The sequence below is a fragment of the Epinephelus moara genome, chromosome 17, assembly GCF_006386435.1.
Source record: "Epinephelus moara isolate mb chromosome 17, YSFRI_EMoa_1.0, whole genome shotgun sequence".
Classification (NCBI taxonomy): domain Eukaryota; kingdom Metazoa; phylum Chordata; class Actinopteri; order Perciformes; family Serranidae; genus Epinephelus; species Epinephelus moara.
Genome location: NC_065522.1, coordinates 18,694,662 through 18,709,453, shown reverse-complemented (window position 1 = coordinate 18,709,453; position 14,792 = coordinate 18,694,662). Strand labels below are relative to the sequence as shown.

General features: G+C 41.5%; 1 protein-coding gene across 3 annotated transcripts in view; it reads left to right on the top strand.

The window, feature by feature from the left end:
* The window catches only part of tbc1d14 (TBC1 domain family, member 14), a 47,014-nt gene that overhangs the window by 18,620 nt on the left and 13,602 nt on the right, over positions 1 to 14,792 (top strand). For 2 of the 3 annotated variants that reach the window (XM_050068101.1, XM_050068102.1), the window contains 3 exons: positions 10,212 to 10,336; positions 11,414 to 11,496; positions 12,474 to 12,591. In XM_050068101.1, the coding sequence (XP_049924058.1) occupies positions 10,212 to 10,336; positions 11,414 to 11,496; positions 12,474 to 12,591 (326 nt within the window). Of the gene's footprint in view, positions 1 to 2,565; positions 2,825 to 10,211; positions 10,337 to 11,413; positions 11,497 to 12,473; positions 12,592 to 14,792 lie in introns of those variants that run through there. The other variant, XM_050068103.1, reaches the window with a different exon arrangement.

Below are 14,792 nucleotides of genomic sequence, written 5' to 3'. Positions count from 1 at the left end.
TGTTCAGCTGCTACGAGACACACCGTGTGCTTTTTCCACCAGCGACGTTTCTCCTTTGAGAACAAAACTGTGAATCAAGTTTTACATTCTAATTTACACCACTTCAGTCTGGGGACTTCAGTGTATCTGGAGGCCACAGTACAATGTCTGCTCACAGTGAATTGCTGCCTGCTGAAGAAAGTTATTGTTCTGTTACCTGCTGAGTCTCTAAATCACATTGTGTGGCAGCCCTGGCATGTCTGAATTGCTGAGATGTGGGTGTGGGGCTGGATTAAAATTGGACAATATTCCCAGCAGGTGTTAGAATTTTAATTTGAAGTCATTTTAACACCTTCTAGACATAGATTAATGAGGGATTATGATAGCCACTACTGAAAGTTATGCGTAAATTGGCTAAAGCTCAGCTAAAGTTGACATTTTCTGCTGATATTCAGTATATTCAAACTATTTTAATACCATTGAAAGATGATGATGACAATAAAGGAGCAGTGGTGTCTGATCAACATGTTTATATTAGAGTGTCCCATAGTTAACCAGGCACTATGGACATTAAATCAAGTGGATGTCATCATAATGATCATTATCTTAGAGGTTGCATTTACACATAGGTGACACCAGCAAAGTATCTCAGTAAGGTGTTGGTTCACCATAAGCCCCCAGAACAGCTTCAGTGCTCCTGTGCATAGATTGCAATTAAGGATGGGAATTAATAACACTTTATTGATACCACCCCTAATTATCTGTCAGATTCTTTATCAATTCCCTTATTGATTCTTGCTAAATTTTCTGTGTGGAATAAAACCAGGCCTACACAGGTATTCAGCGTCAATGCAGCTATTTTATTAACTCCATAGATACAGATTTAAGGGGGGGCGCGTCGGACTCAACCCCCTCACTATTCAGAACGTGCATTTTGCGCCTCTTAATTTAATTTTTGATCATTTGATCATGAAGCCCTGTGTTACTCAACAATTCTCTGGTTCATCAGTGAAAAGTATGAACTAAAATAGTACTGAAGTCTCCACCAACAGTGACCAACAGTGTGACAGCTGACTCATATTAATGGGTTAAATGCTCATCACTTTAATGCCCATCAGTAGGTCTGCGTTAAATGCTCCTGGTGTATTAAATGGCTGTATACTCACTGCGCTTCATTTTTATAATACCTGCATTCAGGCACCATCTCATCGTCACACAATACATCACAACTACCAATTAGTATAATGATGCGCTAACGATTCACCTGACAAACAAGCACACAAACCCTCACCCTCATAAAGCTGGGCTTTCAGTGCTAAATCAGCAGCACACCTGCTAAAGCATCTGCTGCACGACATCATCATACTGAAATCCTGTAACCCTTCTTCAGTTTCGGTTTAATTTCCAGAACTATAGAAAACTTTTACTTTTACCACTGCTAGTTTAGCTTTACTTGTCTCTGGTTGGCAGCATTATCAATTAAAGTCAGGGTCCCCACGGTCATGGAAAACCTGCAAAAGTCAGGGAATTTCACAGTCACATTTTCCAGGCCTGGAAAAGTCATCGCATTAGTAAAAATGATGAAAAGCTTGTGTGTACGGGAATTATTACAGTAATTTCCCGCAGATAACTTTCCATGTAATGTAACGTAACAGCAGATTTATTTTCTGTAGCTGTCAACGTAATGTAGCTCTAATATGCGTCTTTGTTTGACAGAGTTTTGTTTGCCATCACACACGATTCTTCATTTTCTCCCCTCGTTTCATCTCTTCCTTCATGAATGCCAGCTAACTGAAAATTATATAGGACTATAGTAGGGCAGCGCTCTTCTGGACAGGGACCTCAGATGTTGTACCTGGAATCTGCTGGAGCCACTCTCCCAGTTTGGGGGTCACAGCCCACAATGCTCTGATTACCACTGGCACCACTTAACTCCCAACATCTTTTCTAGCTCCTCTTACAGCCCTTGGTATTTTTCGAGCTTCTCTCCCACTGCCTTCCTTTGTTGATCCTGTGGGACCTGGAATAGTCATGGGAAAGTTTTGAAATTTGGTCATGAAAATGTGTGGGAACCCTGTAAATTTAATGTCACTGTATCGTTGTATTGCTCAACTCTTTCTAGACAATCGAAGAATACTGACACAAAAACACTAAATAGTCATAAATGGAATAATTAAAAACTTTGCATGTTGTGTAAGAGGCACATCTCCTACAGGTCTGATTGCTGTGTTGGTAGGCAGTAATTTCACCTGTGTATAGTGAGAATCATCTAATAGGCAGGGAAAGAGAAGAAATTCTTCAAGGGCACAAGATGTGTAACTTGTATCAGCACTTTAGCTTCAGCCTCTTGTTCAGTCCTGACTGGATTAAAAGAGCAGAAGGCTGAGAGGCTGAAACCCGATCCATTACTCTGGGATTGATTAGAACGGCTGCCAGGGCAAAGCAGAGCACGGAGCTCCATTCAGTGCAGCAATGGTGACTAATAACACACGGCGGTGCTGATTTGCTGACACACACACGCACAGCAGCAGCAATAGACCTGATGCGGAGCCGCGCGGTGTAGCGTCACTGCTCAGAGAGATAGAGAGAGAGAGAGAGGGGGAGGAAAATAGAGGGGTATCATGCTGCTGCTGCATCATTTCCAATGCGGGGTGTGTCCCACCGTTGGCAGCTTGACTGTCCCTCTGCCCTCCTTTTTGATCTCCTCCTCCTCCTCGTCTTCTTGCTCCTGGGTGTCTTGTTGCCAGGAGTGAGCCCCCGGGAGCAGCAATGACGCTAGGCTAAGGTTTTGGAAACGAACCCCCACCGGAGGACTGGCCGCCTGTAAGGAACCGCAGCGTTCATGGTGAGTGAGCATTCGCACTGTGAGGACAAGTGGGTGAGCTCGATGACCCACTGTCTCTCTCCTTGTCTGGCAGAATCAGAGGGCATTGGTAGTCAGAGCGTGAAAGAGACGCAGCAGAGGAGGAGGATGGCTCAGGTTTCACATAATAGCCTCTTTGAGCTTGTCTTAGCTCTGTGCTTCATGGTGGTTGTGATGGGGGAACGGGCTGATGATGGTCAGGATGTCTGTAGAAAGATGGAAACATTTGGTTTCCTGTTGATGGACTAATGTCCACCAAGGAGATGACCCATCTTTATTGCATGTAACTTGACGTAAAGCCTTCAACTTCGTTCAACGAAAGCACGTGCGGCAGTGTGACAGTGCTGTCTTTTTTGTTTTGGCTTTCTGAATCCTGTCGAGGGATTTAATCCTGCTGTATTACTGATGCAATTAAAGAGTCATCTGAATCAGTGGGACTTCCACTTTCCAGCAAAACGTGCTTGGATATAAAAAGCACTGGATTGTATCTGAGTGTTCGATGCATGTGCTCATGTTTCCATCTGTTTGTCTGGATGTTGGACAATTTCTTCATTTTGTCTCAACAAAGCTGCCATATCATTAGAGCCTCACTAACAGACTTGTGCTCCTCCTCAGCTCCCCTGTGGTAACTGTAATTCAGCTGCCCGTGTGTCAGATGCAGTCTGCCAAAAAATGCTACATACAAATGAAATCATTCATTCAAAAACTGGTGTCATTTGCAATTTTTTTGTTACTATGAATACTATGATTGCAATGTGTAGCTAAGTCTATACAAGAGATAGATTTGGTTGAAAATGAGGTCAGTTTCTCAAATGATACCTGTGAAGCAAAATAAGTAAATGTATTGACTGTCGCAGATTTAGGAGTAAGCTTGCCTTACAAGTAGAAAAGTGCTTTTTCCAATTCAGGTTTCAAAGGGACACGTGTAAAATTAAACCCTTTTCCCACTGGACAAAACCCCCACTAACACCTGCTAACATCTGGCTTATGTCTGTAGTGGGAAAGGTTGCAGTCATTCATTCCCTGGACAAAAGACTCTGCAGTAATTACAGATAGTTATCAGCTCCATAGGGTTTCCACAGTCATGACATTCCTGCTAAGGTTTTGAAATTAGATAAAGGGGTTTTCAGGCCATAAAATGGTTTTGAGTTAACAGATTGTTTTGGGAAAGTTTTGAATATACAATGTTTTGGCTATTCTTTAAATAATGTTCATGAAAATCCCCAAACATGTCTTAACGTTACGTGAAATGCGTCTCTAAATCTAGTGCTGTGTCTTGAAATGTCACTAGTATCACGTGATACATATTGACGTATGAAGCTAGTTGGTGGTGGGAATGTCTTATGAGCGAGTGCAAGCAGTTTGTTTATCTGTAAATGCCTGGGAAGTGTGTGTTTAGTAATGTATGTATGTATTTAAAATGACAAATATAATACATGGCTCAGGAGAAAGGCAGACTCCAGCCGCACTGGATGTAGGCCCTGCATCAAATGATGTTGGCAACATGGGCCAAGTGGAAGTCATGTCAGCCATGCTAAAGGAAAGTAGCATCAAGACTACCAAAAGGCCGCTCAAAAGACTGCCAGCGTCTGTGCGTTTTTCACGCCTGCTCTGGCCAGGTGAGATAATGCTACGGCATTGGTATAACTGCATGAAAACCTCAACCGACACTCGACCAATTCATTGCCACGTCCAATCTGCTAATGTGTTTTAAACTACTTAAATAAAGTCACGGAAATGGGGTAAAGTGTTAAGGAAAAGTTTTGAAAATTCATTGGTAAAAACCTGTGAGAACCCTGGCTCCAGCTCCAATCAGCAGTGACGGAAACATGACGCCCAATGGCATGACCATTGGTAACTTTGCAACTCTTGTATTGTCAGCCACAAATTCCGTCCATCTCCCTCCAAGCAGCACTCAAACATCGATCCAAATTTGTCTGCACCAGTTTGTTTACCAACCTGTTTCCCGGCACATTCGTGACATTGAATGTGAAACACCAGAAAAACTAACACAGAAAAGCATACTTGTCTTCTGCCAGTATGAAAGGAGTCCTTTGGCTATTTTCAGCAAGTTTTCCCGTGTTTAAAAAAACCTGCATATGTGCACTAATTTTGGTGGAAAAAGGGTTTTAACAGTGTACCCGTTTAAAGGATTCTCAAATGCTGGTATATACATTAAGTTTTAATGTCATTGTCTGTAAAAGAAATCAGTGGAATGGACTTGTTGAAATTAAATAACAGCTCTGATTAGTGTACATGTTACCTGTCCTGCAATAGTTGCCAAACACACACACACGTAAGTACAGCCAACCACAGAAGCCGTCTTACTCATTCATTCATTGTTCTGTGCTCGATTTGCTTTGGAAATTACTTTTGGACTGCCTCAAGCAGTTTCCAGTGAAAAGCTGTGTTTGGCATGCAGGAAAACCAGGCTAAGCACCCTGCTGTGGCTTTTCATCTCGTAGATTTCATTATTGAGAAAGCCAGTGGTGTTTTCATGAGGATAGGATGCATAAGTTCTAATCCAAGGTGACACAGTAGGACAGTTTGACCAACATCTCTAACGGAACTGTCTTTTCAAGCCCACTTTGTGTCTTTTTGCGTAACATAACAACATGCTCTTACCCAAGCAGCACTTCAGTATAATTGTGTATAACGTTGTAAGGCCACATAGTGTGATGCTATGTACAGACAAGTTCTGAATACGAAAACAACTTGATGTCATCTTCAGAGAGCTGCTTCTTAGAGCATAAAGGCCATTAGCAGCCAGCTAGCCAGTCAGTGCAGCCGGAGAGCTCTCACACCACTACCAGGAAATTGGAGAACAACTGAAAAGCAGCGTGACAAAGCTGGTTGCCCTGGCGGCAGGTTATCATGGGATACAGTTGCTATTCCAGCAGCTGAAAGCTACCACACCACACACAGAGTAAAGTTCCAGCGTAAAAGTGAGGGGATAAGGAGGAGTTTCTTATCATTGTTGTTGGAGTTTTTATTATTTCATTTGTGCTGCCTGATAGCCATTAATAGGAATATAACTTAATTTGTCACCATCAGTTCGTTTGTTACTGTTGTAGCTTGTTATTTTTGGTAGTTTCTCCTCCTCACATACTTGAAATACTTTGACACCGCTTACTTCACTGTTTGTACCGTACTTGTTCTCACATCACATTCACACATATCTTCCCTTCCACACACAACTCTGTGCAGCTTCACGCACATCCTGTCTTTTGTTTCACCTTGTTGGTAGCACCTGCATTGCTGCTGGACAGATGCCAAATTGCTCCTTCCCTCCTCCTCCCCCACTGTACCTCATACTCATCTTCCTCTCTCTGCAGTCTCCATTTATTCTCAGGGTGCAAAGCTCCAGTTAACCTTTTTTATCGACCTGCAGGCGTTCCCTTGGGTACACACAGTCTTTAATAAACCAAGCAACAATACAGGCACGTTAACCTATTCATTATCTCTGCCAGGCGTAAGCTCGGATGGATCATGTGGTTGGTTGTGCATGTGCGTCTGTGAGTGTTTGAATCTGTCTGTTTACAGCTAAACTACTGGACCAATCAGCCTAATACTTTGTGTGTACATTAATGACTGTACACTCAAGGACCCATGTGGTTGGGTTGATTCACAGTTGTTAAAAAACTTTTTTTAGTGACTGTTTTTTACTGTCGTCAGCTGCTGTCTCCTCACTTCTCTAACAAGCTTGTAGGGGCCCTAAGTTTTTAAGAAATCGCCTCAACAAGCCATACCTAGTGTGTTGCAGGCCACATTTTGGCCTTCACTGTGGCTCAAAATCCGACATCCATAAAAACAAAGTTCGGTCTCATTTTAAAAAAGAGCATCTGCAGATTAATTCCATACCCTGGATGCCCCTATAGTAATTAAAAAATGATGTAGGGCCCTCTAGGGTGCCCTTCAAGTAGGAAAAACATGATCAAGTGTCCTTTCAGTGGAGAAATTGAGATGTAGTGCGCTACTAGGTGGCTTTAAAACTGAGAAAAACAGGCCTACATGCTAGACAGCTTAATGTGCGCTGGTGACCTTGTTATTTTTTTGGCCCTGCCCCACAGCGAACTGAAGTCCACCACTACATGAGGCTAAATAATAACAAAGGCAAACTCTGTCAGTCATTAACACAAGGAAAAATATTGTTTTATGAGAAAGCTATCTTGTCAGTTGTGTTACACCATCCATTTTTTTAATCCTCTATCCTGAATAAACTGGAGGCTTGCTGGCCCATTAGCGACCAAGCTAGCTCTGTTGCTAACTGACTATTAACAATTTAGTTAGAGGGCTATTTTAGTGTCTAGTGCTAGCATGTTCTCAGCTTGTTATAAGTTAACTTGCTAGCTACAGTAGTTAATCAACTGGCACTACAAATAGTCACCGAGTCACAAAGCTTCTAGGGGATTTAGGGATGATAGACAGATGCAGAGCAGATGAAAGTGAGGATATAGATGGCAAAGAAGAAGAAAAGTAGGGGAAAGTACACACATGAGAATGGTGACTCACCCTCTGTGTATAGGACTACTCTCATCCCAGTGCTGAGTGCAGTCTTACCCATGAATCACCTCCGTTCTCCAGCGGCGGAGGAATGGTTTTCAATTAGCACTCTTAACTTCCTGCCTCACTCTTTTCCTCATCATTGCCCTCATTTGCGTCTGTCTTCTGTGTCAACTGCTTTCCCTTCATGCCCAATCCTCAAGAGATGTTTTGGCATTTACTCTCAGGCTTTCCCATCATCTCCAAACTCCTTTCTATCGCTCTGGTCCATTTATTTTCACATAAGCAGCTTCCCTGCTGTGTGCGAATAAGATGATACCCTGCTGTCACTTTGAAATGTGGCCACCGTTTTTCTGGGAAGGTCTTTCTTGTGTCTTTGCAAGATAAGGAAAGTGTATACTGATGACTGCCACTTTGTGTTTACTCCCCCTTTAAAGCTAAATTTTCTGCTTTCTTTGAGTTTTCAGCTATTTCATTCACTCTTTTTTGCTTTGTTGATAGGAGGTTGGATGAGAAGTTCAATTCAACTTTCCTATCTGCCCACTAGATATAAAGAAAGTCCTGCATAAACCTCCCTTTAAAACCACAACTGGCTCTTTTCCCTTAGCCTTCACTTTTTATACTAAGCTTAGCTAAACTAATCGTCTCCTAGCTTCATATTTAAGAGATGTGACAGTTTCAATTTCATCAAAGTCTCACCAAGAAAGAAGTGTGTGTGTGTTCCACATGTCAGTTTACTCCTTAAAGACAAACTTACCCACAGAATTATTATTTGTGTTTCAATTACCCAGGTTACATTGAATTTGTGAAGAAAACTGTTTTTTCCATATGCCTCCATGATAAACGAAGAATCCAAAAAAGGCGAAAGTTTTTGATGGATTTGGGTAAATGGGGTCCCTGTTAAACAGCGGCAAAACTATATGGAAAAAATCAGATTACAACCTCTCACACAACTCGTTCGCCTGTGTTTGAACTCAGTGGCGTGCACGAGCACACAGTTAAGGTTATTATGGGTATTTCAATAGTTTGTGATGTCTTTATGTCTTTTTATCTCTCTCCTTTTACTTTTGTTATGTTATGCCCTGCCCTTTTGAATCTGATTCAATTACCTTTATTCATCCCCCAGGATCTGGTACAACAGTCAGCAACACAAAGACAGATTAATAACAAGGGCTGCATCACTGACACTCGCGCATGCACACTCACACGCTCGTATTGAAGGAATAGATTTTCCTGTCTGTATTGTGGCCTGCACTGATCAATGTGAACGTCCCTGTGGCAGCACTGTGTTAAGCTGATTGCTTGCAGTCCTCAGCCTGCATTATTAACCAGCTCAATGCACACTGGAGGCCATTTTGGACACGCATTGGGGTGTGTGCTCATATTGCACTTGTCCTATTTACAGTAGCTTCCTACTTACAATGTAGTGTATTCCAACAGTTCCCTGAACTATTTGCACCACCTTTCAGCTGCCTAATGCTGTACTTAAAGGGACAGTTCACCCCAAAATCAAGAATACATATTTCCCCTCGTTTTAGTTAAAGTTTCTGCCAACCGTTTCAACGAGCAGAAGGGAGCATGCATCTACTCATGGATGAGAGGGTTGTGTTTGCAGCAGCGTGAGATGTAAACATTAATAGCCTGCTCTTGGCTGAGCTGTAACGTTGGCTAAAAGCATGCATCCTTTTGCGTGGTGATGCAGTTGGCAGGTAAGAAAATAGTTCCTACATGAAACTGCTCACAACAAGGTCTGTGAGTTATCTTGAGTAACCAGGTCATGATTTCTTGAAAGAGACATTGCTGTTGTGTTTTTCAAATATAATTTTTTGGCACTTTGAGCACCACAAGCCGAGTGCCATCTAGCTCCATTATATTAGAGAGAAGGCAGACATCTTTACAGCTGATATCTCCAACACTCCGCAACTCACACCAAAACAATCTAGACTGATAAATATCACTACAAGTAAGAGAAACAATGTGTGTTTTTGATTTTGGGGTGAACTGTCCCTTTAATTTTAGAGCTGCTACCACACATACACACAGAACCTGATAGTTGGCCTTGTGTTAAACTGCTCTGCGGGCTCAGCTGTAACAGACTGCAGGTCACATGGCCTCCTCTTTCTATAGGCCTGCATCATACTCCCAGTGGTGGGGCAGAAACCACACAGTCATTAGACACCAGCTGACAAATGCTCAGAGGCCAAAAGAGCAGTGTCACAAGGTTGTCAAGACATTTCTCAGTGTTTATGTGCGACTTAATGCACACATAGTTCTCTCTCTTATTATTGCTCTTCATTTTTTCATTTCCTTCCCTCTCCTCTCCTCGCCCATTAAATGCTAGTAGTCTGTATCTGACCATTAGTTCTGAGGTCAGCTGTGACCCCTATGGTTATTTTCTCTGGCTTTGGAGCTGCATAGCATGTCCTATTACTGTTTTACATAGAATATAAAGTAACTTATCCACCAGTTCGAATCAATCTTTCTGCAGCTGCTCTCAGATTTTGTGTGCACATTTGTTACTGTATGCTCAAGGACCTGTCGTTGTTGCTGTGATTCTCAATTCTCAATCGTTGAAAGACATTTTTTATTTTTTATTTTTTTTTACTATTTTTTACTGTTGTTGGCTGCTGACTCTGCACTCCACTTAACCGGCTGGTGGCCCTTGTGCCTACTTTCTCTGGCTATGGAGCTGCAAAGCATGACCTGTTCAGATTTTAAAATGGAATATAAAGTAACTTATCCATCAGTTTTTTCCTGTGTGTGTGTGTGTGTGTGTGTGTGTGTGTGTGTGTAAATGTTGCAGACTAAGCCATTTTGTTGTAATTAAAACTCAACTTGCGTCTAAATCCTGTGTTTTTGTTGTCAGGAATATGAAACAAAGAGTGGCAGAGCTGGACCTGGCAACCCGACATCTCCCAGGCAGGGTGTGAGGAAAAACCTGGACTTTGAGCCCCTCTCCACCACCGCACTTATACTGGAGGACAGACCTGCGTATGTAAACACACAGACACGCTGTCTTAGATCCTTAGGTTATTAGACTATCCCACATTTTCCTTGCTGCCAGTGTAGTTTGCTCATCAGACAACAAAGCCATGTCTGTTGTCTGTCCAGTCTTTATCTTCCCTTCATTCCTTCTTTATCAGTCCTCCTTCCTGTGTCATTAGACTCCATTCAGCATTGTTCCAGCTCTCACTGTGTCCCTGTTTGTATCACAGAGGGTAAAAGAGAGGTGCTGCTGAAAGTTTAATGGCCCTCCCTCAGCCTGGCTCCATTACCTTTCTTTTTAGACCATTTTACATTTTGAGAACAAATAACAGACATAAAGTTGCCCTCATGTTTCAATGAGTGGTGCTAGCTCAGCTGCAGCATTAGCACTTCTGCTAGGGGAACATGGTGAAAGAAAACAATAGTATAACTTAGCCTGATTTCCTGTGTGAACATGAGGAAGTTTATTCTAACACCATGACTGGCAAAGTTCAGTAGCTGCGTGTAACCTCACACCTATTTTCCCTCTTTACTGTCACCCCCTACTGGTAAAAATAGTGCAGAAAAGTGCACATAGTATATTAAAGTTTCAGTGCTATTGGCCAGTAAAATTAGAGTGCACAATTTATCTGTATTTGTAGAAGTTAGACATAGAATAGTAGTTCAAAAGTGCATTTCTTTTCAAAAAGTGCAAAAGTAGATCATATTTCTAGTAAAAACAAATTCTAAAATACATTTCCATCACTGAAATTTACAAAATGACCACTTATTAGCTTTTTTTCTGGGGCTTTCAACCATATCCCAGGGTTCGGAAAAAGCTGGAAAATGCATGCTAGTTAGTTTGATTAATAGGAGAAGAAATGACATCATGTGATATGCAAATGTCAATTGGATCAAAGTTAACTTCATAAGCACAGGCAAGATACAAGGCTGAAGTCAGGCAACATCTCCTGCTCTGTTCTTCTGTCTGTGTATGTTTTCTCTTTATAGCACACAAGTTGCCCAACATGAATAATGCATGTTAAGCTCAGAGGACATGTAGTTCCTCATCCATTTCTCTGCGCTCATGTTTGTGTGTTACAGTAACCTGCCTGCCAAGCCAGCTGAGGAGGCCCAGAAACACAGACAGCAGTATGAAGAAATGGTGGCCCAGGCCAAGAAGAGAGGTGAGCTCATTTGACAGAGTAATCAATGTTTTCCTTTACTGTATTCTTCCAGAGCGTTCAGGGGCAGAAGTGAGGCAGGGTTTAACGTTACTGTCAGTAAGTCAGTATTTACTTGTCCCTGTGCAAACTGTTGTATGTATTAGTGGTTATCAAAGAAAACAAATATTAAAGGTAATTGCTATGAAACAAACAAACAAACAACCCCTGCTTATCCACCTTGCTCTCAAACTTGGAGCAAACTGCGCAATGCATTGTTGAAGTTTTGCCCACTTCCTCTAACGCCGCCTAATTAAACTCTTCACTCCACTAACTCTTCGCTTTGGCTAATTTATGCAATGTAGAAGTGCTTAAGCTAATAATGGGTGACTTGCAAAAAACACTCGTTTATTTATTAACCTTGACAGTTATTATTGAGCTGAATTTTATACTTTTGTTAAATTATTTTTTTTGTTAGTCCATGGCTGTTGAGAGAGGTTTGCCTTCAGAGGTGTAAGCCAGATAGCCTGACGTTTTAGGAAAAAGATCATGGTTTGGGTTGATATGAAAAGATTTCTTGCAGAAAGCCCGATGGTTAACTCATCCCATATGCGGTTTTATGTGTATTAGTGGAGTCAGTTACAGTGACTTCAGATGATTTATGTGGTGTTTTTATCTCTCATGGCCAAATGCACTAAAACAGGGATGACAGCTTCCACTTTAATTGTGGGTGATAAATTTGCATATGATATCATCTCATATCGATCACAGGCCCCTGAATCGCATCAAATTGAAATCATATTGTGGCGGAGTTTGTGATATTGGCAAATATTGTATCATCCAAAGGATTGATGCCATTCTCCTGTGAGTGCCCGAGGTCAGGTCATCTCTGGAGCTCTGAAATCCACCACAGCTACGAACCAACCATCACTATGTAGTTGTGTCCCTCCTGTCTTGCCAAACATCAACAACTGATGTTTTCTCCACTTTGCTGTCTGTAGAGTTGAAGGAGGCTCAGAAGAGAAAGAAGCAGCTGGAGGATCGGTGTAAGCTCGAGGAGAGCATTGGCACAGCCGCCCAGATCTGGAACCAGGAGATCTTACCTAACTGGAGCACAATGTGAGTACGAACAACGACTGAGTTTGGAATGATAAAAATACTGAAGTAGGCACTTGTTTGTACAGAGAAGGGATTTACCAGTACAAACACTGATGGACAAAAACATGTAGTACTTTAAACAAAGAATTGTAACTTCAGAAAATAATTCTGAGCTCTTTTGTTTTTTGTTTGTTTCCTATTGGTACTGGAACTTGATCTGTCGTGGAAAATAAAAGTTGAAAAGCATCCAGGTTTCTTTGGGAAGCACTGTGAGCATGTCAGGTGTTCTTTTTCATAAATAGTTGGGTTTTCTAAGTTCCACTTGTGTTTGTGTGGGTGTATGAGAGGATCAGTTTCCAAACCAACACAAGTAATGACCATACACCTGACCATACAGTTTAGTCACTTCTCTTAATTTCATAGTCCACAGAAGAAAAAGAGAAATAATATCGTGTTCTGTGCCCACATTTGTACTCAGTAACTTATGACTAGCACTTAAAAATCTTGGCAAATGTGAGGATGTTACTGTCTTGATGGCATCATTGTAAGTGACTGTACATTTCAGCATACTGTTTTTTTAAGCAACACCACAGTATAGAAGTAAATGTAGGAATCTGAATGACCAGGCCCTCAGTTTTATACATGAAATCCAAGTACAAGTGTGTTGCACTGAGCATCAAATGTATTACACCGTCAATATAGTGTATATCTCAGTCATTAATTAAGTCATCTATGAAATGATCATCAAGATATTATAGACTTAAGGCCTACATGGGGAATACTGATTGTCGGTGTTCTCTACTATGCATCAAATTATCATTACCGATCATTACACTGAACAGCTGCTGCAGACGAACACTGTGGGGAGAAAATCCAAACACATCATATGCAGACATCATGATCCATTATGAGATTAACAAAACACAACCTGTTTAACAGGCAAAGCTGCCACATATTCATTCTAGCATGTTGTTTTGAACTGATGTCAACATCAGTGCCTTTTTCATACAGTCTTATTGAATGGCTTTTTTTAAATACTTGATTCTGATTGGTCGATTACGCCATTCTACACTCAATTATTTCTGAATAATGCTGCGCTCATATGGAATCAGGCGATTGGCACATGGACAACACCTCCTGGACGGCACGTGAAAAACAAACAGTTGAACAGAATGGCAGGACGGTAAAATGAAACATGCATGATGAAATATTGCGATGGTGATGTCCAATTGTTTACAAAGAATGAAGTAAAATATAGTGAATAGATTATTTTGTGTTTATTATTATGCCCCCACGCTGGCAGTAGCCGTGGCCAGAGGCATTATGTTTTCGGATTGTCTGTCTGCCCATCGGTCCCAAACTTGTAACGAAGAAGGCCTGAAGGGAATTTCTTTAAATTTGGCACAAACGTCCACGTGGGCTCAACGATAGGATTAGATTTTGGTGGCCAAAGGTCAAGATCACTCTGACTGCCTCTGTCTCATTCTTGGGAACGCTATATCTCAGAAGACCTTGAGGGAATTTGTTCAAATTTGGCACAAACATCCACTTGGACCCAAGAATGAATTGATGAGAATTTGGTGGTCGAAGGTCAAAGGAAACTGTGCTGATTGTATAGATCTTCTGTTATCGATAGATCTTCTAGTGTTATTACCTCTGCCAAAGAAGTTATGTTTTCGCCGGCGTTTGTCTGTTTGTCTGCAAAATAACTCGAAAAGTTCTGAACGGATTTTGATGAAATTTTCAGGAAAGGTTGATAATGGGACAAGGAACAGATGATAAAATTTTGGTGGTGAAAGGTTGAAGCGAAGTGGATAAAATAATAAAATGGCGGGAAATCTGAGCTGCTTGGCAGAGGTCTGCGCTCTCCGAGTGCTCTAGTTATTCTTGTAATTTCCAGTCATTTTCCAGATCGCCCGTGTTTTTGCTTTGTGTTGTGTAGCTACACAACATCCAGTTGTAAATTCTGTTGCGGAGGATGGCATGAAGTTAAAATATTTTAACTTTGGACGGCAGTGCTGTCTACCATCACCGTGTCTGGTAGTGTCTGCTGGTCTCACCTGATTCTACCGTCCTGCTCTCAGGCACTAAAATGATATCCAGCATGCCGTCCACTGTCTGCAGTCCGTTGGTATGGATGCAGTCCTGATCATAGATGCATCATTTTTCAATCAATAAATCTCAATTTTTTAAGTATTCCGAGATATTGCCATATCTACAGG